The sequence below is a fragment of the Anguilla rostrata genome, chromosome 8, assembly GCF_018555375.3.
Source record: "Anguilla rostrata isolate EN2019 chromosome 8, ASM1855537v3, whole genome shotgun sequence".
Taxonomy (NCBI): domain Eukaryota; kingdom Metazoa; phylum Chordata; class Actinopteri; order Anguilliformes; family Anguillidae; genus Anguilla; species Anguilla rostrata.
Window position 1 is genome coordinate 47,243,976 of NC_057940.1, and position 25,459 is coordinate 47,269,434.

At 46.1% G+C, this 25,459-nt stretch overlaps 1 protein-coding gene across 1 annotated transcript; it reads right to left on the reverse strand.

Moving 5' to 3' along the window:
- Positions 1–574: 574 nt before the first annotated feature.
- On the reverse strand, positions 575–23,568 carry LOC135261823 (immunoglobulin superfamily DCC subclass member 3-like; the record flags this gene model as incomplete). The annotated part of the gene is made up of 13 exons (XM_064348459.1): positions 575–5,572; positions 6,314–6,449; positions 7,177–7,306; positions 8,317–8,433; positions 8,754–8,942; positions 11,224–11,388; positions 11,659–11,909; positions 12,928–13,093; positions 20,017–20,175; positions 21,093–21,230; positions 21,495–21,625; positions 21,917–22,061; positions 23,250–23,568. Coding segments are annotated over 13 exons (2,127 nt in total), but the record flags the coding sequence as incomplete, so codon positions are not given.
- Between the last annotated feature and the right edge of the window lie 1,891 nt (positions 23,569–25,459).

Sequence of the window (25,459 nt, forward strand, 5' to 3'; positions counted from 1 at the left end):
GTGTATTGCTTTTGGTTCTCTGTGTATCCCGACAGTAAAGTGTGTGTATTGCTTTTGGTTCTCTCTGTCTCCAGATGTAAAGTGTGTGTATTGCTTTTGGTTCTCTCTGTCTCCAGATGTAATGTGTGTGTATTGCTTTTGGTTCTCTCTGTCTCCAGATGTAATGTGTGTGTATTGCTTTTGGTTCTCTCTGTCTCCAGACGTAAAGTGTGTGTATTGCTTTTGGTTCTCTCTGTCTCCAGACGTAAAGTGTGTGTATTGCTTTTGGTTCTCTCTGTCTCCAGATGTAATGTGTGTGTATTGCTTTTGGTTCTCTCTGTCTCCAGACGTAAAGTGTGTGTATTGCTTTTGGTTCTCTCTGTCTCCAGATGTAATGTGTGTGTATTGCTTTTGGTTCTCTCTGTCTCCAGATGTAATGTGTGTGTATTGCTTTTGGTTCTCTCTGTCTCCAGATGTAATGTGTGTGTATTGCTTTTGGTTCTCTCTGTCTCCATATGTAATGTGTGTGTATTGCTTGTCTTCTGTCTCAGATGATGTGTATTGCTTTGCTCTCTGTCTCCAGATGTAATGTGTGTGTATTGCTTTTGGTTCTCTCTGTCTCCAGATGTAATGTGTGTGTATTGCTTTTGGTTCTCTCTGTCTCCATATGTAATGTGTGTGTATTGCTTTTGGTTCTCTGCGGCCAGAATATTGAAACACCATGTAAAACCTCAGACTTCTCCGGTCAAGATTCGTTTTTTTTCTTCTTTTTTTTAAACAATAGACTGGTCTCTGGGCACATCTGTTCTCCTCTCAAAACACATCATGCCAGCCTCTCTTTCTCTCTCAGTAGGAGACCTAAGGAAAGACTCAGCTCCCCTCTCAAAACAGTTTAAAGCTTTAGAGTATATTTCCTGTCCCACATGATGGGGACAGGAAGTACTGTGCTGTTTTCAGAAATGGGAACAAGCATTCATTAATTAAAGCATTGGTTTTTTCTCATTGGTACTAGCATTCGGTCTCTAGAGCTCTACAAATTTTTTTAAAACATTTTTTTCTTTTCAACGGTGGGCCCACTGGGATATGGAACAGGGGACAATTTTGTAACAGCTGAATCGTAGCAGATAATTTGGCTTTTGAAGCACCATCTCCCAGTCCCCTTGAAGGATCTTTAAACAGGGCTGTAATGTATGTTTTTGCGTCTGTGGTCTTTTACCCAGAAGCCCACCGTTTACCACAGTTTTAAATTCCTAACAAACATGTTTCACGTCATCCTTAAATGGCTACAGACAAGTAATAAAACACAAAGTAAAAAAAAAAAACAGCTGAGGGCAATCAAAAAGGGGAAGGGGCAAGGAAAAATAATAATTATTAATAATTATAATAATAATAATAATATCAACATTTAAAGAAAATGAACACTTTCAAACGTCTCAGTTTTGGCGACGTTTCCCCGAAGGACCAAAAAAAGAGGATGGCGGGTAAGGGGGTGGTATAACACAAGAATAACGGTAAAAGTAAGTTCTAGAAAAAAAGAACAGCCAAACAATTTTTGCTTCTTTTTAAAATGAGAAATCTAGGTTCACCGCTATTCAACTCACACTAAGGGCAGGGGGGAGGGGAACATGTCCCATTTACACATATTACACACTGTTTTTATTTTTCTTTTGGTATCACGTTCATTTCACACTTTCGCATGAAAAAGAAAAAAAAAACACAAAGACAGGAGTAACGGACTGTTGAACTGCAGCATCTTGGGTAAACCTTTAACACTCATTATGGTTTCATGTTCAACCCTGAGGACAGTAGAGGTGGAGGAGGAGACCCGTTCAGTGACTTTGTTCTTTTCGAGGCGCAAAAACATCTTTTGCGCCCCCCTCTTTGGTACCGAGATTAAAATCTCGGCAAAGCCCCGAATGGCCTTTAACAGCAAAATAATAATAATTATTAGTTTATTGAAGTAGTCAGTAGAACAGGATTTGGAGCACGCGGTCATGGCCATGGTATACTTTACTCACAGCTGAACACCAGCGACTCCCAGGTTTTCGGCACTGTGCTATTTTTGGTTAATTTTTTTGAAGTTGCGGTGTTTTTTTTAAAGGCAGCATTATTTTATTTTACACTACAAAAAAAGCCTGTCTCAAGTGTTTTAGCCTTGTAATGAGACTCAAAATCTTATTTTTTCTCTCAAATTCTAAATGATAGTTTAAGTAACTTTTTGTTTCATAAGTGAAATTGTTTAACCGCATTGGCCAAACGTCAGATGTGTACAACTCTCACCTCACAGACAATCTTTTTTCTTGGCTTATTTAGCAAAAAAAAAGTCATAGAAATAAGATTTTAAGTCTAATAATATAAGACTAAAATGCTTGTTAAGACTGACTTATTTTTAGTTTTTTTGCAGCGTAGGAGGGTTGTTTTTCATGCCCTACTGTACTCAGGATTAAGCAAAACTGCCGGCAAAACACGCATCGGCACACGCAGATATTCATATCTGTGTGCACCACTGTTCTGCGTGATTTGGTTATGAGTAAGTGTTGCACAAAAGGTAAAGACTATGAATGTTAAAGAAATGCAAGAAATATTTGGTCACAATTTTCATATTTTTTTTCCACAAGACAAGTTATTATTTGGCAATTTCAACTCTATAGTTATAAAGAGAAAGCTATCTTTTTTCTTTCATATCAACATAGAAAATCTCCTTGAAAATATATCCCATTTTCATTTGTTATTCTTTAAAAGCTATACGTTATACTTTGAAAAAATAAGAAAAGACACAGCTCCACGTCTTAAGAAGGAAGAAACAGACTCTTCTGAGAGAAACTGTCTCTTCTATTTGAGAAGGCCTATCCATGCTTCATTATTAATGGTAAGAAACAGGTATGAGTTTTTGGCTTTGGTTCATGGTAAGCTCATCTCTTCTTGGTTTTTTTTTTTTTTAATTTATCACAGTGCCTACCCTTCTTAAAACAGGAGCTGTGTGAAATCCCCCCAAAAAATATAACATAAGAAAAAAATTTTCTTAATGAAAAAAAAGAATGAAAACCATTTAAATTTTACATCTTTGGACACCATTCAGCTTGGTTTTCATGTAACGTTTTCAAGGATAGGTTGAGGAGAAAGAGGTCAAAGTAGGAAGTGGAAGTGGAAGCACTTCCTGGTAATCACAGTGCCGATGGTGAGAAAACCCTGACACGCGGGTCACCACCTACCCACAGCGACCTAGGGTTCTCACGGCAACGGAACAGGCACCTGGAGAGCTCACCAATCAGTCTGCACTGGCCCCAACAACGATCACACATTTGTTTTGGCTTTGCTTGCACTGGCAAAATGGCACCCAAGTTCAGGACAGCAGGAGGAGTGTCCGTTTGTGGTCTTCTCGGTAGAACGGACGAAACGGAAACAACTTATTTGGTTTTTTTTGTTTGTTTGTTTGTTTGTTTGTTTGGACATCCTTCGTGAAAGGGCCAGAACATGCCCGGGTTACCCTGGTGACTCAAACCTGAGTTTACCTTCCCAGGGGACCTCCTGGCAGGTCTGTTAGGTCCACACTTTCCACAAAGCGCCCTTTTTTTGTAGTGAATCTCTCCAAGGAGTCGAAGCGAAGAGATGAGTTTTGGCGGGACAGTAGAGAGCTCCACAGTGCACTTGGTCCACGTCAACATTCAACTTCTGTCTCTTCACATGGGTTTGGTGGGTTGGGGGGCTGTTGGAGGCCCTACCATACCACAGGATTTTCTTCAGCACCCAATGGAATGTGGCGTTAGTGGGTTTTCCACTAGGACTAACCTGCCAACCCGACAGGCTTCCGCAGGGGCATGGTGTGGTTGGTGATGGCAACAGTGTGGGACGTAGCCCCATGGTGGTAGGGTGAGGGAGGAGCTGAGAGGCGAGACATCCCATGCAGGAGGGGTAAGGTTCCAGGGGAAGGAAGAAAGAAAGGATTTTCAACCCTCTAGGCAGCCTCGGAACATGAGGACATCTTTTTGGTGCTCCCCCAGCGGGGGCGAAGCTTGTGCTCATCACAGGTCAGGACCAGGGTGTGGGGGGGTGGTGGGGGTTGCTAAGGCAAGTTTGGGTCATGTGATGTTCAGTGGCTGGGGCCTTGCAGTAGATGGTGGTCATCCAAGTGGGGGGGGGGGTTTAAAAAGACAGGTAAAAGGACGAGGGATTTTGGTTGAGGTAGGCTTGTTTAACCAGCAGAGTCGCAGGCAAACCGGTTCATGTTTATGGCTCGGACATTCTCGTCAGGCTGAGGTAGCTATCTTTGGAGGTATACAGCGTTTGGCGGTGGTGTGGGATGGGGGGTGGGTTCGTGTTCTTTTTTTTAGGGGGGGGGGCTCACCTATGGTTCCTTCGCGCCGGCCTGCCTCGAGGCTAGTGTGGTGAAAAATAAACAATCGAGACAACGCGGTTCGGCTTCTCCGCAAGGCTAAAGACGCGACTGCTAGCAGTCGTCCACGGCTCCAAGCGTTGCATTGTGGGTAAGGCTAAGACTTTCCGAGGGAAAATGAGGTCAAAGAGTGCCTCTTTTGACCAGTTCTGTAACTAGCTTCATTTTGGTTTAGCTTTATAATCTGACATGGTGTCTGTTCTTTAAAGTTATGTTATATAAATTCTCCTAGGCCCTCGGTACAGCTGTTGATTTGGCATGGGCTAAAACATTTATAGTGCATTGAGAGCGCCTCATCACGTTACCAAGGGAAGCTTTCGCTAAAAGGAGAAAATTTTGGTTACAGCGGCTGTTCCCTTGGTAACGGAGGTACAGAGACTGGGTTCAGCACAACACTTGGCGCTCGTATGACTGGCCGCTTCGTCGCTTGTGTTTCGGGAAACAGAGGTGGGGCGCAGTGTAGCCAGCAACACCTCACCCATCAGAACAGGAGGGGTTTCCGGCGAGGCGTAGTGAGAAGCCCCGATGTACCGCGGTGTCTCCTAAGGCTATCGTTTTTTTTGGCTGTTCGCGGACGCTTCCCCGTCACGAACGTATCGTAAAAGGCGTTCAGCTTTGGTTTAAAGGAGGAAGAGGGAGAGGACTAGGAGGAAGAGGAAGGCTAACAGGAAGAAGCTTATTGTCCTTCCTCACAGTAAAGGGGTAGAAATTTCGGGCACTTTGGCAGGGGCTGGCTCGCGTTTAGTTGAATCGAAGCATGGTCCTTAAAAGCGCTCTGAAACCACTCGGGTTTGGAACCAATGTGCTTCTGAGGTATTTCGATCATTTGAGACAGTCTGCGGGCCTCTTCTATAGCAGCTTCTGAGACAACAGGGGGGCCATGCCTATGGTTGTACCCCCTAGCTTTTTGAGGGGCGTGGGGCTTTGGCTTTAAGGTTGGAGGGGAGGGGGATTTTGCTGGACCCCCCCCACCCCCCCACCAGGGGGTTCATGGCGGGGTTTAGGGTGGGCAGGCCGGGCGCGAGACCATGAGGTGGTGAGCCGTTATTGGGGGGTTATGGAGCGGAGTGGGGGGGAAGGGGATGTTTTGGTGGGTTTGGGGGTGCAGTTTTGTGGCTGTTAGCCGGTGCCTGTGCAAGGGAGGCTGGAGGGGTGCTGCTCGATGAGCACCTGGCACTGCTGGGGTGGGCGGGGTGGGCACTGCCCCCCTGCTCCCTGAGAGTTTGCAGAGTCCCGCTGTGGAGGGGGGGAGGGGATTGGGCAGAGAACACAGTCAGCTTACCCTCATATATCAGACTCCTCCCTCCCTGCCATAATCTTGCTCAAAACAGTTTAGCTCATGGTGATGAAACCCCGCCACTTTTTCAGAACCTCATTCATTTTGTAACCAATCCCATCAACTCAGTTGATGGTGGGCCTAAAGCCCAGTTCACACCAAAGATTTGCGATGCAACAAAATGTTTCAGAATGTTGCAGAGTGAACTACCCCATCTCAGAACATCTGATGCTGGCGCTTGCTGTTGCAGATTTGACTCTAATCGCAGGTGGTAAATTGCAGATTTTGAGTCACGAGTTGCAGCTTGTTGTGTCGCAAATGTTTGATCTGAGCTGGGTTCAAGTTGAAAGCAGATCTTCATACTAATTCAATGCTAATTCTGAGATGCTTTGAGCCAAAGACAAGCAGTAGTTTCTAACCAATCACCAGGGTCAGATCCATTTCAATTCAGTCAGTCAAGGAAACAAACTGTCATTCAGTTCCTGAACTGAAAATGCCCATAGAACATAATGGAGAACTGAAAAATCCTCATAGAACCTCATGGGGAACTGAAAAATCCCCATAGAACATACTGGAGAACTGAAAATGCCCATATAACATAAAGGAGAACTGAAAAATCCCCATAGAACTTCATGGAGGTTTCAGTTAAGAGGTGTTGGCCTGACCTGAGGCACTAGTTCGATGGCTTCCGGTGGGTGGGCCACGCCCTCTTTGGAGAGTCCGTTTCTCTGATCCAGGTGATTTGCTTCGTCCCCCTGAGGCACAGACCAGCTGTCCTGGGTACCCTTCCTGCAGAAAAAGCTGGGGGGAAGGGGGGGGGTAGATCAGAAAATTAAACCCCTCCGAGTGTTCACAGAACCATCACATTACATTCAATAGCCTGGGTGATGTACTGGAACAATAACTATCAAATATTTTTTGAGCACAATTACGATCATCGCCGCAATGTGGTGTATTACCATTCTTTTCATTTTTTTTCTTTAATTATACCTGATGTGGCATGAAACATCCAAACTTGCTGATTGTGTTCAGCAAGGCCATACAGCTTTCATGTGATTGGCAAAAGAACATCACATGATCACGTGGAAGCTGTAAAACCTTGCTGCCGGTTGGCTGTCTTATCTTAGATAATAGCGGCAATGTTTTTCCCCCATAAGCATTTCAGAAGGTCTCTGAAGTTTGCATGTTTGCTGCCGCATCAGGTATGATTAAAGAACACGATGGGCAGGAGTGCAGTATAATGAGTAAGGAGTTGGTCTTGTAACCTAAAGGTCACAGGTTTGATTCCCTGGTGGGACACTGCTGTTGTACCCTTGAGCAAGGCACTTAACCCGCATCACGTCAGCATATATCCAGCTGTATAAATGTAAATGCTATGTAAAATGTTGTGGAAGTTGCTCTGGATAAGAGTGTCTGATAAGTGCCTAATATAACAAGACGAAAGAAAGCTGATTTGCCGCGGGACCCAGCGGCTATCCTGGCGGGAGACGCACGCTCGCGGCGATCGGACGGCGGCCCGGGCGCTTACCTGCGGCGGTATCCGAACATGAGGAAGAGCACACAGAAGATGATGCAGGCCATGCCGATGTGGATGCCCACCACGATGCCAGCCATGGAGCCCTCTCCTTCCTGCCGACAGTTACACGGGGAATCTCCATCTGCAATATACACACACACGGTTAAAGTGTACCCATATGTCAATCCCACTCCCTCCCCCCACCACATACACACGCACACAGTTATAGTGTGCTTATATCTCACCTATATGTCAATCCCACACCCTCCCCCCACCACATACACACATACACACACACACAGTTATAGTGTGCTTATATTTCACCTATATGTCAATCCCACACCCTCCCCCCACCACATACACACACACACAGTTATAGTGTGCTTATATCTCACCTATATGTCAATCCCACACCCTCCCCCCACCACATACAGACGTGTGCGCACACACAGAGTGAAAGCGTACCTGTATGTCAATCCCACACTCACACTCATACTCACACGCATGCACACACACACATAATGTTGGCGGATCTGCACTGTGGCATTTTGAGCACACAGGGCCTTTATTCATTTGCTGATGTTTTGTGACACAGACAGGCTTACACACTTAAAACACAGCTGCATACAAAGATATGGTCTGACCTTGTGTGCGCACGCACACACACAGAACAATCGCACTCTAGCAAAAGTACATGCTATGTGTCTGTGTGCGTGTGTGTGTCTGTGTATGTGTATATATAGTATATATATATATGTGTGTCTGTGTCTTTATGTGTGCATGTGTCTGTGTGTGTGTATGTGTATATATATGTGTGTGTGTGTGTGCACCTCTGTGTGCGTGTGTACGTGTGTGAGTGTGCATCGTGTGTGTGTGTGTGTGTGTATATATGTGTGTGTGTGTGCGTGTGTGAGTGTGCATCGTGTGTGTGTGTGTGTGTATATATGTGTGTGTGTGCACCTCTGTGTGCGTGTGTGAGTGTGCATCGTGTGTGTGTGTGTGTGTGTATATATGTGTGTGTGCACCTCTGTGTGCGTGTGTACGTGTGTGAGTGTGCATCGTGTGTGTGTGTGTGATAATTAATAAGTGTAATCACAAATAATCCCTGACAAGCCCAGGGTTCGCTGGTGTCATTTCGGATCTTTCTCTCACCGCTGCTGGTCTTTGCGCTGGTACCGTCCTCGGCCAATGACAGCAGCCTTTTGGAGCAGTTGCCGTCCCCGTTGCCATTGTAGCCCAGAAGCTGGATCTCGTACACGGCCCCGGGTTCTGGAAGACAGAAAAAGAGGGGGTGAGAGATTCCCATAATGCACTGCACATCCCAAGATGCACTTCAGAATTCGATTTGATCCTGTGGTCTCCAATCCTGTTCATGGAGATCTGCCATCCTGTAGGTTTTAATTTACACCCTAATTCAGCCCACCTGATTCGACTGATTAGCCGCACAATGAGGTCTCTATCTGTTGAAAGAGGTGAGCTTTGTTAGGGTTGGTAGATCTCCAGGAACAGGGTTGGGAATGACTGTCCTGATGGAATTTCCATAAAAAAGGTGTGTGTGAGGGTGGGGTCAGGTGAGTGGAGCCACTGACCGAGCCGAGCGATGGTGTGGGTGTTAACGTGGCTGGCCAGCACGTAGGGTCCCTGGAAGTCGGCCTGCGGAACCTTCCGGAAGGACAGCTTGAACCCTTCCACCTTCCCCGGTTTCCCCGGGAGCTCCCAGTACACCTGCACCGCCGTGGAGTTCAGTACCTTGGTGAAGAAACTGGGGGCAGCGGGCACTGTGGGGGGGAGGGGGGGGGGAGAGGGAGAGAGACAGGTGGGGCAGAGAGGGGGGAGAGAAAGGGAGAAAGGGAGAGAGACGGAGAGAGAGGTGGGACAGAGAGGGGCGAGAGTAAGGGAGAGAGAGAAAAAGGGAGAGAAAGAGAGATGGGACAGAGAGCGGAGAGAAAGGGAGAGAGACAGAGAGGGGGAAAAGAGAGGTGGGACAGAGAGGGGGAGAGAAAGGAAGAATGAGAGAGAGAGGGAGAGAAAGAGAGGTATGGTAGTGAGGGGGGAGAGAAAGGGAGAGAGAGGGAGAGAAAGAGGGGGATGAACAATGGGAAGAAAATCAAATAAAACAATTTCACCTTGAGTTTTGCAAAAATGTATTACATTTCCACAGAAATGCCCCAAATAATGTGTGCAGGGGCAAATTAGGTCGCTTCCCACTCCTGTTGACAATTGAGAAACGAGCACTCAAATTCTGGGTTCATCTGAATCAGGCTGAGCCACATTGCTACCAGCACAAGTCACTGAAGAGCAACCAGCTCTAGCCAGACAGAGACCCCCTGGGACAATTGGCCATCAAAAAACAATTTTTACAAAATATACAAGAAAATACCACACCAACTACATTTTGACAATATTTTGAGAATATTTGACAAAACCAACAAAAACCTGTACATTGACAATAGGCATAAAGGAACTAAATTAAACAATAAACTGGAAATTTACCATGCTCTACGCCAAGATGACTCCCTGTCAGAATATCTCACTAGAGTTAAAAACCTAAAACAAAGGTTTTTAACTCTAGTGACTAACAATGTACAGACTCAGTGATCTCAGTGATCACAGCCTTGCCATCGAATTTGGTCTGCCACAAAAATAACTGACTGGCAAAATATAACAGGCTGTGTGCTCATTGCAATCTGGCAGAGGTGGAGACAGAGGCCCCCTTTCTACTTTCCTGCCCCAAGTACCTCCCAATCAGAAATTAATATTTTCCCAAATTCACTGCATTGATTAATCAAATACCAATTGGAACCAAATAAATTAAAAAAACTCTTCTGGGGGAAGAGGATAGAGCGCAATAGAGGTGGCAGCTCAGTATGTCTCTGCCTGCCATAAATTAAGAGAGGGTGTGGTTGAATACTGGAACTGTACCATCTGTGTTCATTATTAATACTGATAGGTTCATAAATTGTTATATCACAAACTAAATATGTTTTAATCTGAGTGTGCGCGCAAGAATGCATGTATGTGTGTGTGTTTGTGTGTATTTATATTTTTCTTCTTTTTCCCTTCTTCTGATTGTTAGGGGTCTGTTTGTCATTTTGTATGTCCCATTGCTTTTGCAACGCAAGTTTACTTGTCATGCAAATAAAGTTCATTTGAATTTGAATTTGAATTTGAGAGGCGGGACAGTGAGGGAGGAAAGAAAGGGTAGAGATGGAGGTGAAGACAGTATGGGAGAGAAAGATGGGTGGGACAGTGAGGGGAGAGAGGGAGGGGAGGTGGAGTTGGAAAGAGGGAAGGAGAGAAAGAACGAAGGAAGTGGGAAGGGGAGGGTGAGGGAGGAGAAAAAGAGGTGCAATGGGGACAGAGAGAGAGATGGAGGGGGAGAGAAAAGGAGAGAGAAGAATATGGTGAGTGAGAGAGGGGAAGAAAGAAGGAATTAGAGAAGAAGGGGGAGAGAAAGAGTGGCATGAAAGATGCATGAAAGTAAGGGACATTTTAAAAAAGGATGGAAAAATAAGAAAAAAGAGGGAGATAAATATATTTACACAAGGGGATGAAGTGTGATGGGTTGGAGGAGGGTCAGTAAGAGAGGCAGGATGGAGGGAGGAGGAGGGATGAGAGAAATCACAGCCTGGCCCCAGCTCGTAGAGTCATGCGGCAGTCATGACACAGCTTGATGAAGAACTTCTCTGTTTCACAGCCCTTAGGAATATGGAGAGAGGGGCACAACCCTTTCTCTTATTTGTGTCCTTCGTTTATTCGGTTTAGTTTTTAATTTTGAAGCTGCAGACTGTAACGCACAGCTGGACCTTTTTCTACGTGTGCCTCTCAATTACATGAGCAGTATTTTTCTGCGGTGCATTTTGGGTCTTTATGCGTCAAGTAACTCAAATTCACCTACGTGGCTGTTTTGCTAACTGGGGCAATTAAGCTGGGGGAAGCAAAAAGTGAGCGGGAATCAAACCTGACACATCTACAACACGAGACGAGAGGCCCACGTCATCGTCAACTCTGTTAATCGCAGCACCGCCCCCTCCATTGCGCTAGAGTGCGATGACTTACCGCCCCCTAGTGTGGTGGTGATGACAGTGTTGGACTGCTGGCTGGCGCCGAGCGGGGAGTAGGCCTTGAGGTAGATGGAGTATGTGGTGGCCGGCTCCAGGGCGGTGAAATCGTGCTGGAACGTCGTCTTGCTGACGGCTTCCTGCAGCTCCTTGCTGTCTGGCTCTGCGCCCAGGAGAGAGAGAAAGAAACGATATCAGCATCTGGCACGTGCTGTCATTTTCGTGCCAGAACCGCAATGTCGAAGTGTTTCATAACGGTCTTTCGCATCACTGTCATTTTTTTGCTGTTTAAATCATTCTGCAAACGTTGTATTGCGAGGGAAATCTAGACATAGTAAAAAATTAATAGCGCTTGCTATTAATACAGTCTATATCAAGTGGTTTCAAGCAATAATAATGGAAATGTTTAGTCCAAAGTTCTCTGAATCTTTACCGCCAAGCTTGCGGATGTGAAGCACGTATCCAATGATGCCGTCAGTGATTTCTGCGGGCGGCTGCGCCCAGGTCAGCTGCAGGGCAGTGGAGGACAGCGGCACGGCCTTCAGGTTCTGCGGCGCGTCCGGCAGGTCCTTGGCCAGGGAGACGGCCAGGCGTGCGCTGGCCTGGTTGGTGCCGGCGGTGTTCTCCGCGATGCACTGGTAGATGGCCTCATCCTCGGAGGTGATGCGCGTCACCGCGAGGGTGCTGCAGGGGCGAAATTTACATTCATGGGCATGTAAGCTAAAACTATTACCATAGCGGTGATCAGATCAGAATGTATGATGACGCTGAACGTCTAATTAAATAGAGGTGAGAAGAAGCGGAAATTCATTAAAGTTTAAATGGATTTAAACCCATAATTCACATGTGAAGTTTTTCAGCATTATTATTTGATCGACAAGATTCACACATTCTTAATTTGACACATCAGATGATTGCGTTTTTTTTTAATGAAGCGCGCAACAGAAGTTGTGCTTCATCACGACGACACTGACATCTTGTGGCCAAATCATTGTCTTCAATTTTCAAGTAGACTTTTGTCTAGGTCTCATCCCAAGTGATAACTAAGTGGTATATAAATATGATAGATATAATAGCGACAAAACAATTATAATATTATTGCAATTGCAACATTTTATTAGTTGCAGTCGCTAAAGCAAGGCCGTGGTAAATTCTCCTTTATGTATTTCGCAAAGACACCTACAGCACGAGCAGAAGCCACGTTTCAATATATATCAACAGAGCAGCTGCGCCATCTGCTGGTTCTATTTGGAGTTCTCCCGGTACCTTGCTTTCCATGGTCTACAGAGCTTGCATTTACTATATAAAATGTATTATTGGAAAAATTGCATTTGCAGTAAATCATTTTATTATAATATGATATATATGTATATATATATGTATATAATATCTTTTAAAAACTGAAATGAATGTGTTGTTTATTTGGTTATGAAAATCAGGAGGCTAGTTATAAACAGTACTGCCTGAAATATCTTTAGTTCAAAAGAAAAATATATATACAGTGTTTATATATGGTTATGAGCTGAAAAATGAAAGCAAATATCAGTTCAGGGTATTTCATTGGGCTTCATTAAAGGACTGATATCCTCCCTCCCCTCTGTTCTCCTCTAGAGTCTGAGCCCCTCTCTGTGTTAGTGTTACCGCAGGCCAAACAAACGCCAGACCCCCTAAAACCCGCCAAATGGGGATTGGGATGGCCTACCTGTTGTTGTTGGTGAGTTTGACATTGTCTCCTGGGGTCAGCACCTTGCCGTTCTTCAGCCAGATCAGGTGAGGCTCGGGGACCCCCTGAGCCACGCAGGTGAATACAGCGCTGCCCCCTGCTGGCTTGGAGACAGACTGCGGCCACTGAAGGAACTCAGGCGGAGCTGGGGACAGGACATTGGGGTAGTGGAAAGAGAGGAGGAGAAAAGGATGGACAGAGGGGTGATCAGAGAGAGGGAGAGAGAGTGAGAGAAAATAAATGCTGGCTGTAGACAAGAGGACTTCTATCATTGTTTTTTGCATTTGCATGGTGCAATTACTGAACTGTACACTAGAGGGCAACAGAGAAAGGAGTTCACATGAGGTCAGTCTGGGAGTGAAGGATGAACCTGAAAGCTATGAAATGTTCAGCTCACAGTTTGCACCGGCAAATTTAAAGTGAGTATAATTCAGTACTCTGTGATGTGGTGGGCATAATTTACAGTTTCAATTCCAGAGCCAGTTTGTGTGTGTGTGTGTGCGCGTGTGCGCGTGTGTGTACATGTGAGTGTATGTCTGTGTGCCATACAATTCATTACACTTGAGGACACATTTTATGGATTTGCAACACAACCCCATTAAAACACTGTCACATTTTGCACAAACTGAGCAGAGACAGAAATATGTAACTACTACTACAAAACAAACGAACAAATAACAAAGATACTTGGGAAAGTGCCTACTATCAGGCTCAGAATAAATCCAATCACTCTCCCTCAACGATCAACAACCAGACCCTAGAGTTGCCTGCATTACCTCTTCAAGGAGTAATGTCACAAATATGCCATTAGAATGTTTTTAGCTGAAGATTCTACTGCTGATGTCACAATCACTGCTGGTGATTGGAAAGCAGCAGAGTTCTAGAACACTGACTTAGAATAAAAAATGTAAAAATAAAATAATAATAAAAACACTGAAAAAACCCTACTCTTCAAAGGGTTAATATGAATAATATAAGTGGAGAATAAACACACTGCTTCTGCTCCATCGTTTTCTAGCGCAGATGTGGGCTGGCGGCCGTGTCCAATGGCCGCCTGAATTTGGGGAACAATGGGTTTGCATACAGAGAGAGACCTGGTGTCCTGCACCCCCGCGCATCTCATTGATCTATTGACCCCCTTGTCCCAACACCACTCCTATGAAAGAGTCTGCTGCTGCCAGGCCCTGGGAAGAAGGTCCTGGAATAAGGGGGAGGTGGCGACGGTTGAGCGGGGGGCGACTTGGGGGTCAAGGGTCGCAGGGGGCCTATTTCAATAGGGGGGATATTAATCAATCACAGAACGGAATTTGACCCCCCCCCCATCCCCGTCCCGCATTTCTTTCATCCCAGTAAGCCCCAATTTCTTTTATTAAAAGAAAAAATATAGATTTTCTGGGCCCATAAAATCTGAAAAGGGGTCCTTTTTTGTAGAGTGGATTTTGTTGTTGTTGTTGTAGTTGCTATCTTATTGCTTGTTTCTTGGGTCATGCTTTTGATCTTTGATAAAGTGCTTTTTTTCAGGCATCTTCCCAAATATTTATGTGTACATATTTCCTAATGAGATTATTTGTAGTACCTGCATATCTCTTGACAATTCTCCTCTTTGGCAAAATAAGCCACTTAATAAGAAAAAACACTTGATTTCCAGTATTTTCACCTGTAAATGAGCAAGCAGATCAAACAGGCAGAAATGCCCAGTGCTGTTTGTTGTTGTTCATTTTCCAATGGGGAACACTTGCTATGTAATCAGAGAAGTTTTTTCTTATTTAAAAATAACACTGGAGCCAAAATGTTACTCTACAAATACCAGAAATATAATCTACACAAAAATAAAGCATAAAAAAATTAAAAAAATTTTTTTAATGGAATATTACTTGGGGAAAAGGGACGTTTCATGACACCACTGCCAACTGGGACACAAAACACAGGGACTTCTCTTGCAGTAGAACATAATCATTAGCTCTACATTTTCATTAACCCTTTAAGATGTAAGATTGTAAACATGTGATTAGAATGTTCTTAACTGATTTCACAATCACTAATGGTGATTGAAAACAACGGAGTTCTATAACACTTAGAATTTTGGAAGAAAAAAAAACATTCCAAAAAAAAAACCTAGTCTTCAAAGGGTTAAAATACTGCATATATAATTGTACCAAAGTACTGGGGCTTTCTGCCACCAGTGTTTACCCAGGTCTGCAGCGGGTGGAGATGGTGTGTTGGGGAAAGATAGATGGGACCATTGCAGGACTGAAAGGGAGTGTGAGGAGGGGGCCAGCACAGGGTGAATTCTGGGGTGGGGGGGGGGGGGGTGTAATTAATCCACCTGATTACAGGCGGCCTTCTCTCCTGAAGTGCCCTTCACACTTGAGCTTAGGCAAAATCATTTATTTTGAAGAAAGTGAGTACAATGATCAGGCTGTGAGGTTTGGGGGGATTGGGACTAATAATGAAGTTTACATGAAAAGAAAATTAAAACTATCTTGAATGTTTTCTCTTTTTTTGTTTTGTTCTCCCACCCAGACCAGGAAAAGCTGTGTTTTCTGCCTGCCTGTCTGCAGCTCTCGATTGACAGTGTTCTTCTGTTTGTTTGTGATGTCACAGCAATCCGGAACACTGAGATGTGGCACATTGCCCGCTCTCCCTTTCGTGTAAAACAGATAGTTCCACAGTCACAGTCTTAGCTGTCAAATCAAAGTCTGAGAACACACACGCTTAGCTGATGTTAGGTGCACCCGTGTGATGTTGGGGCACCCTTGAAAGAATGCTGGCCAGGGTTCATTAAGGCTGTTCCAAGCAGAGAATCACAAATGTGTTGCAACACATTTAGAAATCACTGTCCCCTGCCCTCAGCCCCCTATGGTGAGATTCACTGTGCATTGATCTATAAATATGAGCAGCCACCCAATTTGAGAAATTGGATTTTATTTCTGCAAGGGAGTAAACTTGACCCTAACTAGAATTTATTTCCCACTCTGAATGTATTTTCGACCGATCTCCTGCTTTCTGTTTATATGTATTATTATTGTACAATTACATATTACAATTCTATCGCTACATACATAAAAACACATTCAGGGAAATTACGATATGTTAAAATATATGTTATGAGTGTATATTATGAGATATCTACAAAATTGCTTAATACCTTCTTGTACTCGTACATAGAATTGTTTGTACAGAAATTGTGCAAGTTGTTTGCTTCTGGAAAATATTCTGATGCACATTTCTAAATTATATTCTCATATCTTCCCCTTTTTTGTGAGAAAGTATCCCACGTCCGACAGATGTAACATTTATGACCTTCACCTAAAAAAAAAAAAAAAAAAGATTCTCAATCCACCCCCCCGCCCCGCCACCTCACCATTTTTATTATGAAAATCAATCTTTTGAATAAAAAGGGGGTTTTGCATACGGGGTGAATATGGTCAGATTCCCTTTCAGGAAAAAACACTCTTGAGAAAAAAAGAGGAGAGAAACACAATGGCTTCATCTCCCTTTGTATTTCTCCCCCCCTCCCCCCCATGTGGCCCTGTCCCCCTTGAACTTTACCGCTCCGTACCCCTCTGCCGACCACCAGCTGTGACGAGAACCGCTCTCCCAAAGGGCTCTGCTGAGGGAGGGGCTGTCGCCCCATCCCATCAGGAGTCATCCATCTTCACCCCGACCCCCCAAAAAACCCCAACCCCGCCCTGCTCCTGGCCCCCAGCATCACAGTTCCCTCCCCCCCATGACACCTCTGCCTGCTTTCCAGGGGGGTGGGCCTAGTGGGAATAGGTCAGGGGTCAAAGGTGAGAGGTGATCTTTTACTCTGGGACAATGACCCTACCCCACCCTCCCCCTTGTCCACCTCTCTTCTCTCTTCTCTCTCTCTCTGTCTCACTCATATGGACTTCCCATTGTCCATCTGCCACGCCCACCCCCCGCATCTGCCCAGAGCAAGCTGGCCTGCAGGACACCATTCAACCCCCGCCCCCCCCGCCAAAACCCTGAGCAGAGGGGTTCAAGGCCACTGGTGGAGACGGGGTGGATTGGAAGGTTGCGTAAGGGGTTGGTGGTGGGGGTGGGGTTGTTTTGGGGTTGTGTGAAAGGGCAGATCTCCAAACTGCTCCCAAAAACACACATGCTGGCGACCTAGCTGGGCTGACCTCACGCCGAAAGCTGAAGAGGAAGTGAGCGGACGAGAGAATTCAAGTTCAGGGATCGCATTTGAACTTGAAAAAGATCCATTAAACGGACTCACTCACAACTGTACACAGTTCTGTGCTCACCTGCACTCACTGACTTCCAGAGATAATGTCCAGCAGCCATGAGCCAAACTATATACGAAAACTATATGATGGCCAGTGAGTGCTGCTCGGGAAAGACACTAAATGATCAAAAAAGCAGGAGAGCAATCTATACCCAAAAGCTGAGGCAGGTAAAAGACTGCACTGTGCCATGTCTTACTATAAAAAGTTTTTAAAATTTGCTTGGTTTTGATAAAAATGAAGCCATAAAGAGATTGTGAATTTCTTTCATTTTGCTCATTTTCATGGAACATTGTTGTTCGTCTGTAAGTATCTTTGCTGTTTTCGCTGAGCAAGTATCAAATTTACTGAGATATTTCTTTCCCCTCTAAAACGCAGGGACAAAGGGACAGACACTGGTGAATCAGATGGGCAAACAGCCTTGACTGACAGCACCGCGCTGGATTGATGTGTTATCGATACTCCTGGCTCTTTATGGTGCCGACGGCTCGCAGGGGACCCCAATGCGCCGTTCTTTTGGGATTTGGGAAGGGGCGACAGTGGAGACCTTGAGGGGGAGCTCGCATGTTTTAGAGGGCGTCCCGGGCTCAGGAGTCTTTGTTCCCCCGTTTCGAAAATCAATCAATAAATTAATGAATACATTTAACATCGCCACCACCACCAGCAACCCCCACCCTTAACCATAGTCTTTTTTGGCAAGGGGGTGGGGTGGGGGGGGGGGGGGCTGAGCCAATCCACTTGAGAAAGACTGATAGAGAAAAATATTGATCAGGTCAAAATGCCTGACATGGTGGGGGGGTTGGGACGGAAGTTGCACGGCTGTGCGCAAAATATAAATTCTGGAAGACTAACAGATATGAGACATCTTACAAACGTAAGGCCTACAAAGATGTCAAAATGAAGGGATGCATTTCTTTGCGTATTTTATCCCCAAAAAGTCTTCTCTTATTTTAAGGGTTGCAGGGGGCAGTATTCCCAGGCCCTTTACATCACTTCAGACCCCTCAGTTAATTTGGGAAGGTGCACGTTTTCACCCTGTGACTTTTACACATATATTTGTCTCGTATGGTAACCCTGCAGATGTGTCAGTACAGTTGGGCCGGCCTCTGAGTCGACTCTTGGGGGTTTAGCGTGCTGGACGTGAGTTCAAGTTGTGATTACACCAGACTCTGCTACTGTCTAAGTCTTAGGGCCAAGTGCTGAAATGCTAATAAGCATTTTTTAAATGTTAATAAATTGAGTTTTAGTGTTAATAAGAATGCCCAACCACAAAATGTAAGGTTTTCTTGGTTTTTTTTTTTGTTTTGTTTTTTTGTTAGGGTGTGTGCTGTCTCTCTGTTCATAGAATGAGTCGGCATAATGGAACACTTGTGTGTGTTTGTGTGGCTGTTCACGCATTGTGTGTGTGTGTGTGTGTGTGTGTACATATATATGTATATATATATATATGTGCATGTACAAATGTGCATAAATGCAGTTAAATAATCCATCCATAGATTCATCCATATAATGTTATATATATTATGATTTTAAAAAATATATATTGGTGTTTCTATTGGAAAAGGTCTGTGAAACTAAATTTCCCTCACTGTGGTCCACGTTTTGATCAACCCAAGTTGTCCCAAATGGTTGATGACTGCTGCTAGATCCAGCCAATCAGATTTGTGGAGCGGCACCAGAATATGAGGGAATAGGCTAATTAGATTTGTGCAGAAGTGCTGAAACATGAGGGATAGATAAGACAAAGCCACCATGGGATGATGGAGGGATGGAGTCAGGGGTGCGAGTGAACGACAGAGACCATTATCTTCCTCCAGCTGGAGTTGGGGGTCTCCCACCAAGCCACATGAGTCACTGGGGGCTCCAGATCTGAGGGGTCAGGGGTCAGGAGGGGGTGGAGTCTCGCTCCTACCCCCCTCTGAAAGTCACGTCCAAATCCAATACAGGTTAATGTGGTCTCCCTGACCCAAAATCTCCGCCCTTCCCCGGGTGCTTATTATCTCCACCCCCAATTTCAACCCCCTCCCACACACACACCTCTCCAAATGACCATGTGCATCTGTCATGGACTGATGGAGAAGGGGTCCAGGACACAACATGGCGTGCGTGTGTGTGTGTGTGTGTGTGTGTGTTTTTTGTGAAGCCTGGCTTGTCGGTGGAATCACCAGTAACTAATAAAACCACCTACTTACAATTACCAACAATAGAGTGTGCCTCTGGTACATACAACCAAAACAGGTCTACTAGGCAGAATACTCAAATGCTTATTGACCAGTGTTGAAAAAGGCTCCAAATAGATATACATACACCACTCATATATGTGCATATGTATATAGAGTGTGTGTATATATAGCTTATGCACTGTATGAGCACAAATTATGGAAACACTGCATTCATTAACAGATTTCAACAATTAATGCTAAATTTTGCAAAAATTTCTCTATTTGGCAAATTACTGTCGGTTATATAATGGTGTTACCACTTATGGCCAAGATGTGTCTGGTTAATGTTTTGAATACATTTCTACAATGAAAATGGATCAGAGAAATGACAACAGCGGAAAGGGCACAAATAGAAGTTTTAAGAGTATTAAACTTTTTCTTTAAGCACAGCATTTCCATAATTTGTGCCAGTACTGTATGTGTCTGCCGTTTAGATGTTTGAAAATTGAGGAAATTTGTCTGTTTCCTGCCACTTGGCCATGCTGGACACAGAAAATGACGGTCAGCTGTAGCTGCAGCAGGGTACAGCCAGGGAGGGGCACCAGGGAGCCCCCTGTACTGCAGGGTGAGGGGCGCATTTAGGGGTAGGGGCTCACCTTGCACCACCAGCCTGCCCAGCGCCGTACGCCTCATCCTGGTCCCGGGCCGGTTGGCGGCGCAGACGTATACCCCTGAGTGCTGCAGCGACACGTCCGAAATCATCAGGTTCCCCGTGCCCAGGACCTGGATGCCCTCCACGCCAATGGAGCGCCCGTCTGAAGGTGTGCAGGCACACACACACACACACACACACACACACACACAGAAAAGAGAACACATAAATATGAGTACAGAACCACTAAACATACCATTCAAAACTATAACCAAGCCCACTGCTTTGGAATGGATTTGCCTGGTGTGCTTCTGCTAAAGCTGTGTGCTCAAAACAAACTTGAAACACAAGCCTTTGCCCATGTCATCTATTTAATTAGCCTATCTGTAGACCACAGAAATCTATTTCCTCATTGGAAGTCATTTACCCCAGACAGGAAATGATGCAATAATGGCCTCAGGTCAGCTTTAGACCCGCTTGACACCTTGCATTAATATGCATCTCTACTGTCCACATTGAGGTCCAATCACGATCTGATCTCACTTCCTGCTCAAACAACCGCACACGTTACGTTCTCCTCTCACGAGTCTCTTGAAAGATACTGTAACTGACTTGTTGTAGACGAAATGTTACTTTGTAATTTCTGCAATACATTTGCAACCACACTCGTGTTCAGTGAGGTCACTGTTTGTCCCTGACCACCTGCGGAGGCGGTTTGGGCGATCAGACCACAATCCTCAGTGCATCTTTGGGACATTCACACCTGTGTTTTCACCCGAGACAAACGTTAATGCCAGGCGTGAAGGGGGTCTAAGACTGCGTCTTTTCCTTTCCCACGTAACCAAACTGGACCAGGGTCCATAGTCATACAGCGTCTCACAGCAGAAGTGCTGATCCAGGGTCAGTTTTGCCCTTTTAGGTCATGATTGACTCGGTTATGAGGTGAGCAGAGGAACCTGATCCTGGAATAGCACTTCAGCCCTGAGTCATGGGCCCTCTTGTGCTTTAAAATCCAAGGCCTGGCAATGGCATAGGGGATGCTGGGGGGGGGAGCATTGCAATGGGCACCGGGGGCCTCACCCAGCCTGCTCCAGGACACTATTGGCCGGGGGTTGCCCGTGGCGATGCACTCCAAGATGGCAGTCTGGTGCACCGTGATGGTCAGGTTCTGGGGGCCCGACAGGATGACTGGTTCCTTGAAGGTCTTAGGGGCCCCACCTGTGGGAAGGAAGAACAGTTGGTGGAGGGGCAACCAGAGGACAAAAAACAGAACTGTGATGTGCATTCCACAGTAAAAATCACGTCCGAATAAAAAAGCTGGTGGCAAAAATGAAAGTCTGAATACAGGAAGCAGCCATGAACAGTATATCAGTATATTTCATCGCCTGTGGCCTGCTCTCCACACTGCTATTCTGCAGTGAGAGATCTCTGCAGTGCATTCTGGGTAATGCGGGCATAGGCAGGAGGTGGGCAGAGGCTCACCAGTGACGTTGAGCTGGGCTTCATGGCTGTAGCGGACGTTGGCGATGTTGGAGGCCATGCAGCGGTACAGCCCTGCATCGATGCGCTTAACACCGGTGATCTGGAGAATACCTGCAGGAAGCAGGGTGTACCTGGAAAGGAAGGGGGGGAGAGAGAGAGCAGTGTTGTTTATTTTTTATTGCTGTATCTCAAAATGTGAATATTTTGTGTTGTTATTTTCTACTGATGGTTATTTATTCTTTCGTCCACTGTGTGTGATGTATGCTTATGTGCATGCGTGTGTGTATCTGGGTGTGTGTGTATGTGTATGAGTGCGTGTGCATGCGTATGTGCACGCGTGTGTGTATCTGGGTATGTGTGTCTCTGCATGAGTGCATGTGCATGCATGTGTGCATGCGTTTGTGCATGTGTGTGTGTGTTACCTGGAGTCGTATCTGCTGAGTGGAATTCTGTCTCTCTCCCAGGTGATGGTGGCCTCTGGGATTCCGTTCAGCTGGCACTGGAAACGAGCCACACCCCCCTCGTCCACCGACATGGAGTCAGGGTGTGTGTGAAACTTAGGGAGAGCTGACAGATAAAGAGAGAGAGAGAGAGAGAGAGAGAGAGAGGGGAGAGAGGGAGAGAGAGGGAGGAGGAGGAGAGAGAGGGAGGAGAGAGGGAGGAGAGAGAGGGAGAGAGAGGAGAGAGGGAGGAGAGAGGAGAGAGGAGGAGAGAGAGAGAGGGAGAGAGAGAGGGAGAGGGGAGAGAGAGGGAGAGAGAGAGGAGGAGGAGAGAGAGAGAGGGAGAGAGAGAGGGAGAGAGAGAGAGGGAGGGAGAGAGAGGGAGAGAGAGGGAGGAGAAGAGGAGGAGAGAGGGGAAGAGAGGAGAGGGAGGGAGAGAGAGAGAGAGGAGAGAGGAGAGGGAGAGGGACAGTGAGGGAGAGGGACAGAGAGAGGAGGAGGAGAGAGGAGAGAGAGAGGGAAGAGAGAGAGAAGGAGAGAGAGAGAGAAAGAGAGAGAGGGAGAGAGAGAGATAGAGAGAAAGAGAAAGAAAGGGAGAGGGGGGTTAGAGATTCTCACAGCACAAACTGCAGCAAACTCATTCCATGCACTTTTAATCCGTTTTTTTGTTCCCTGTTGCACTTAGAAAATGAGAAGTGAGTGTGTTTTTATCTCGGTGTGGAGTGGGCGGAGCAGCAGAGAATGTGTCTGAGGGGCGAGTGGGCAACCCCATATGACCGGGCCTCCCCTCTTCTGATCAATAAGGGTGTGATCTCGCTTGTCATAATATTGGTGATGGGGCCGCATTGCCATGGAAACCCCCTGGTCCTGAGAGAGCACCGTTGCTGAATTACCCACAATCCCCTTTTTTATTGGGTCAAAGGGAGAGTATGTGTAATCAAGGTGAGTGTGTGTGTGTGTGCGTGTGTGCGTGAGTGTGTGTGTGTGTGTGTGTGTGTGTGTTTATGGTTCTAGGTATGTGATTAAGGTACACTGCTTGGAAAGAGTGGAGAGCACTTTACACTTTACTACCCCAGCCAAACCATCACCTCTCCACCTTAAATCACAACCTTTCCACCTCAATGTCTTCATCACTCCAATGATCTATCTCTCCATTCCTCCACCTCCCTATCCCTCCATCTCTCCACCTGTACCACCCCTACCCCTCCATCTCTCCACCTCTCTGTCCCTCCAACTCTCCTCTTCCCTGTCTCCTCACCCCTCCATTTCTCTGCGCCTACACCCTCCACCCCCCACCCCGCTCCTCAGTACTCACAGGCCAGCTGTACGCGGGCCTTGCGGCTGACCAGCAGGCCGAAGCGGTTCTGCGCAGCGCAGTCGTACTCCCCGGCGTCCGTCTCATCCCCGTCCCGCCGTTTTTGGAAGTTCTGGATCAGGAGTGTCCCGTTGACCAGCACCATCACCCTGTGTCCCGTCGCAACTGGCACACCGTTCTTACGCCACGCGACCGAGATAGGCCCCTCCCCTTCCACCTGGCAGTCCAGGAGAAGGGGCCGGTCTCGCACTGCGATGACATCAGTGGGCTCCAGCAGGAAGGCCAGCTCAGAAGCTCCGCCCACATCTGGCAAGGAAAGAAGAAGGTTGATCGGTCAGTGAGGTGGGACCCCCAAGTGTCACTACAGATGATAATGATGATGATGAAGGTGATGACATGACTTTAGAACAAACCTACGATGACAACACCTTACTGAATGTGCAACGTGCCATGCGCATATACCCACAATGCACCTGTTCACCAGTTTCAAACACCTCAGAAGCCAATAACTGGCGGTGGAGAGTGTTCTTAGTGACTTTCATGTTTGACTTCAGAATCTCTGTCATTGTGGGGTACAATACTTTTGGTGAAAATATGTTTTAGACTTACAGTATTTTCATCAGTCCATTTTGTAATTGGATCAGGGTTTACAGTGAGGACCTCAAAAGGACTATTGACAATGACAATGACAGACCACAATCAATACAGATTTTTTGTTTTCCTGCTAATTAATGCCCATTTTCAAGCTGAGCCTGATTACTGATTACTGATTGGTATCTTTCACAGGCATCTGTGACACTGTCGAATAACGAATGACACTGTCATGTCATTTGCATCATTTTTTTCCACATGGTAATTAATGGGTCAACAAGCAATGTCTGCTACAAGAAGGGCTCTGGTTTTATTGGCATACGGAAGGGTCTTTTACTGGACTGCACTGGTGGAAAACACACAATTGGACCTCAGTGTGCTAATCTGCAACACACCAGCCAATCACTGCACAGCTCCATTGAAAAACTCAGAAGACACAAAGCTGGATCTTTCGCCTGTGAAACAGCTGTAGCTACTAGTGATAAAGTCATTTTTGGGAGGGGGGGGGGTTCCAGTGGAGAGAAAAGGGGACAACAGCACAGGAGGGAGTCCCAAAGTGGATAGGGAAGCACAAAAACTCTTTTTTGGGGGGGGGGGGGGGTGGATGAAATGCACTTGACACTCTGGCTGTCTGATTGATACCTTTCTCAACAGCAGGACTATGAAGAGGGGCCATTTTAGATAACGGATGCCATGAACTCACTGAGCCAGAGAAACAGACCTGGTCAATGCTGGAGTTTTGGGGAAGTGGGGTTTGGGGAGCCAGCAGACAGAGGTCAAGTTAGGAGGACTTCTATTGTGTCAGGCTGCAGGGTGACAATGGTCCCGCCCCTCCCTAAAAAACCCCCATCACCCATCTCTCCACAGTCTGCGGGAGGCCATCTGCTCCCCTCTTTCCCAACCCCACCCGCCACCATTTTGAGTTGCACCCCTTTCACTTTTGGCTGGGGAGGTGACTTTCCCATGCCACGGGGGTCACTCAGACCCCTCACCCTGTCCCCGATGCACCCATCCCCCCTCCCCCCCCTCCACCTCCTCCCCAAGTTCCAACCAAAAATAGCAGATTTGTCGCCTGACCCCTGCAAGGTCCGGTGGCCCAATACCCCCCCCCCCCCAACACACACACACACACACAATGGTCACCAGATGGAAACAAAAAAAATTATAATGAGTTTGTGGAACCGGTGATCACTCTTGAACTTGAAGGACAAGATGTGCAATCTGCTTATTTCTGCATCTGCACACACACACACACACACACATACGCACGCACATACACTCACACACTCACACGCACACACACACACATACACTCACACACTCACACGCACACACACACACAAAAACCCTTGAACAGGAGTCCGATCTAACATTTGTCCCTCACATGTGAAGGGTACACAGTGTTTACAAACATGTAGTAGAGAATGTGCACCCATTTCTTCTGTGGACTGTACCTCACTGTCAGCTACAAAGGTAACCACATTGACCTGCACCATTTTGATCATACTTCACAGATACATTAATACTGGCGATTATTTTTCTGTAAGATGTATTTTAGTTTATGGGGTTTTTACTGATCCCTACACATGGATACAGACCCAGTTTCGGGTCTGATTCTA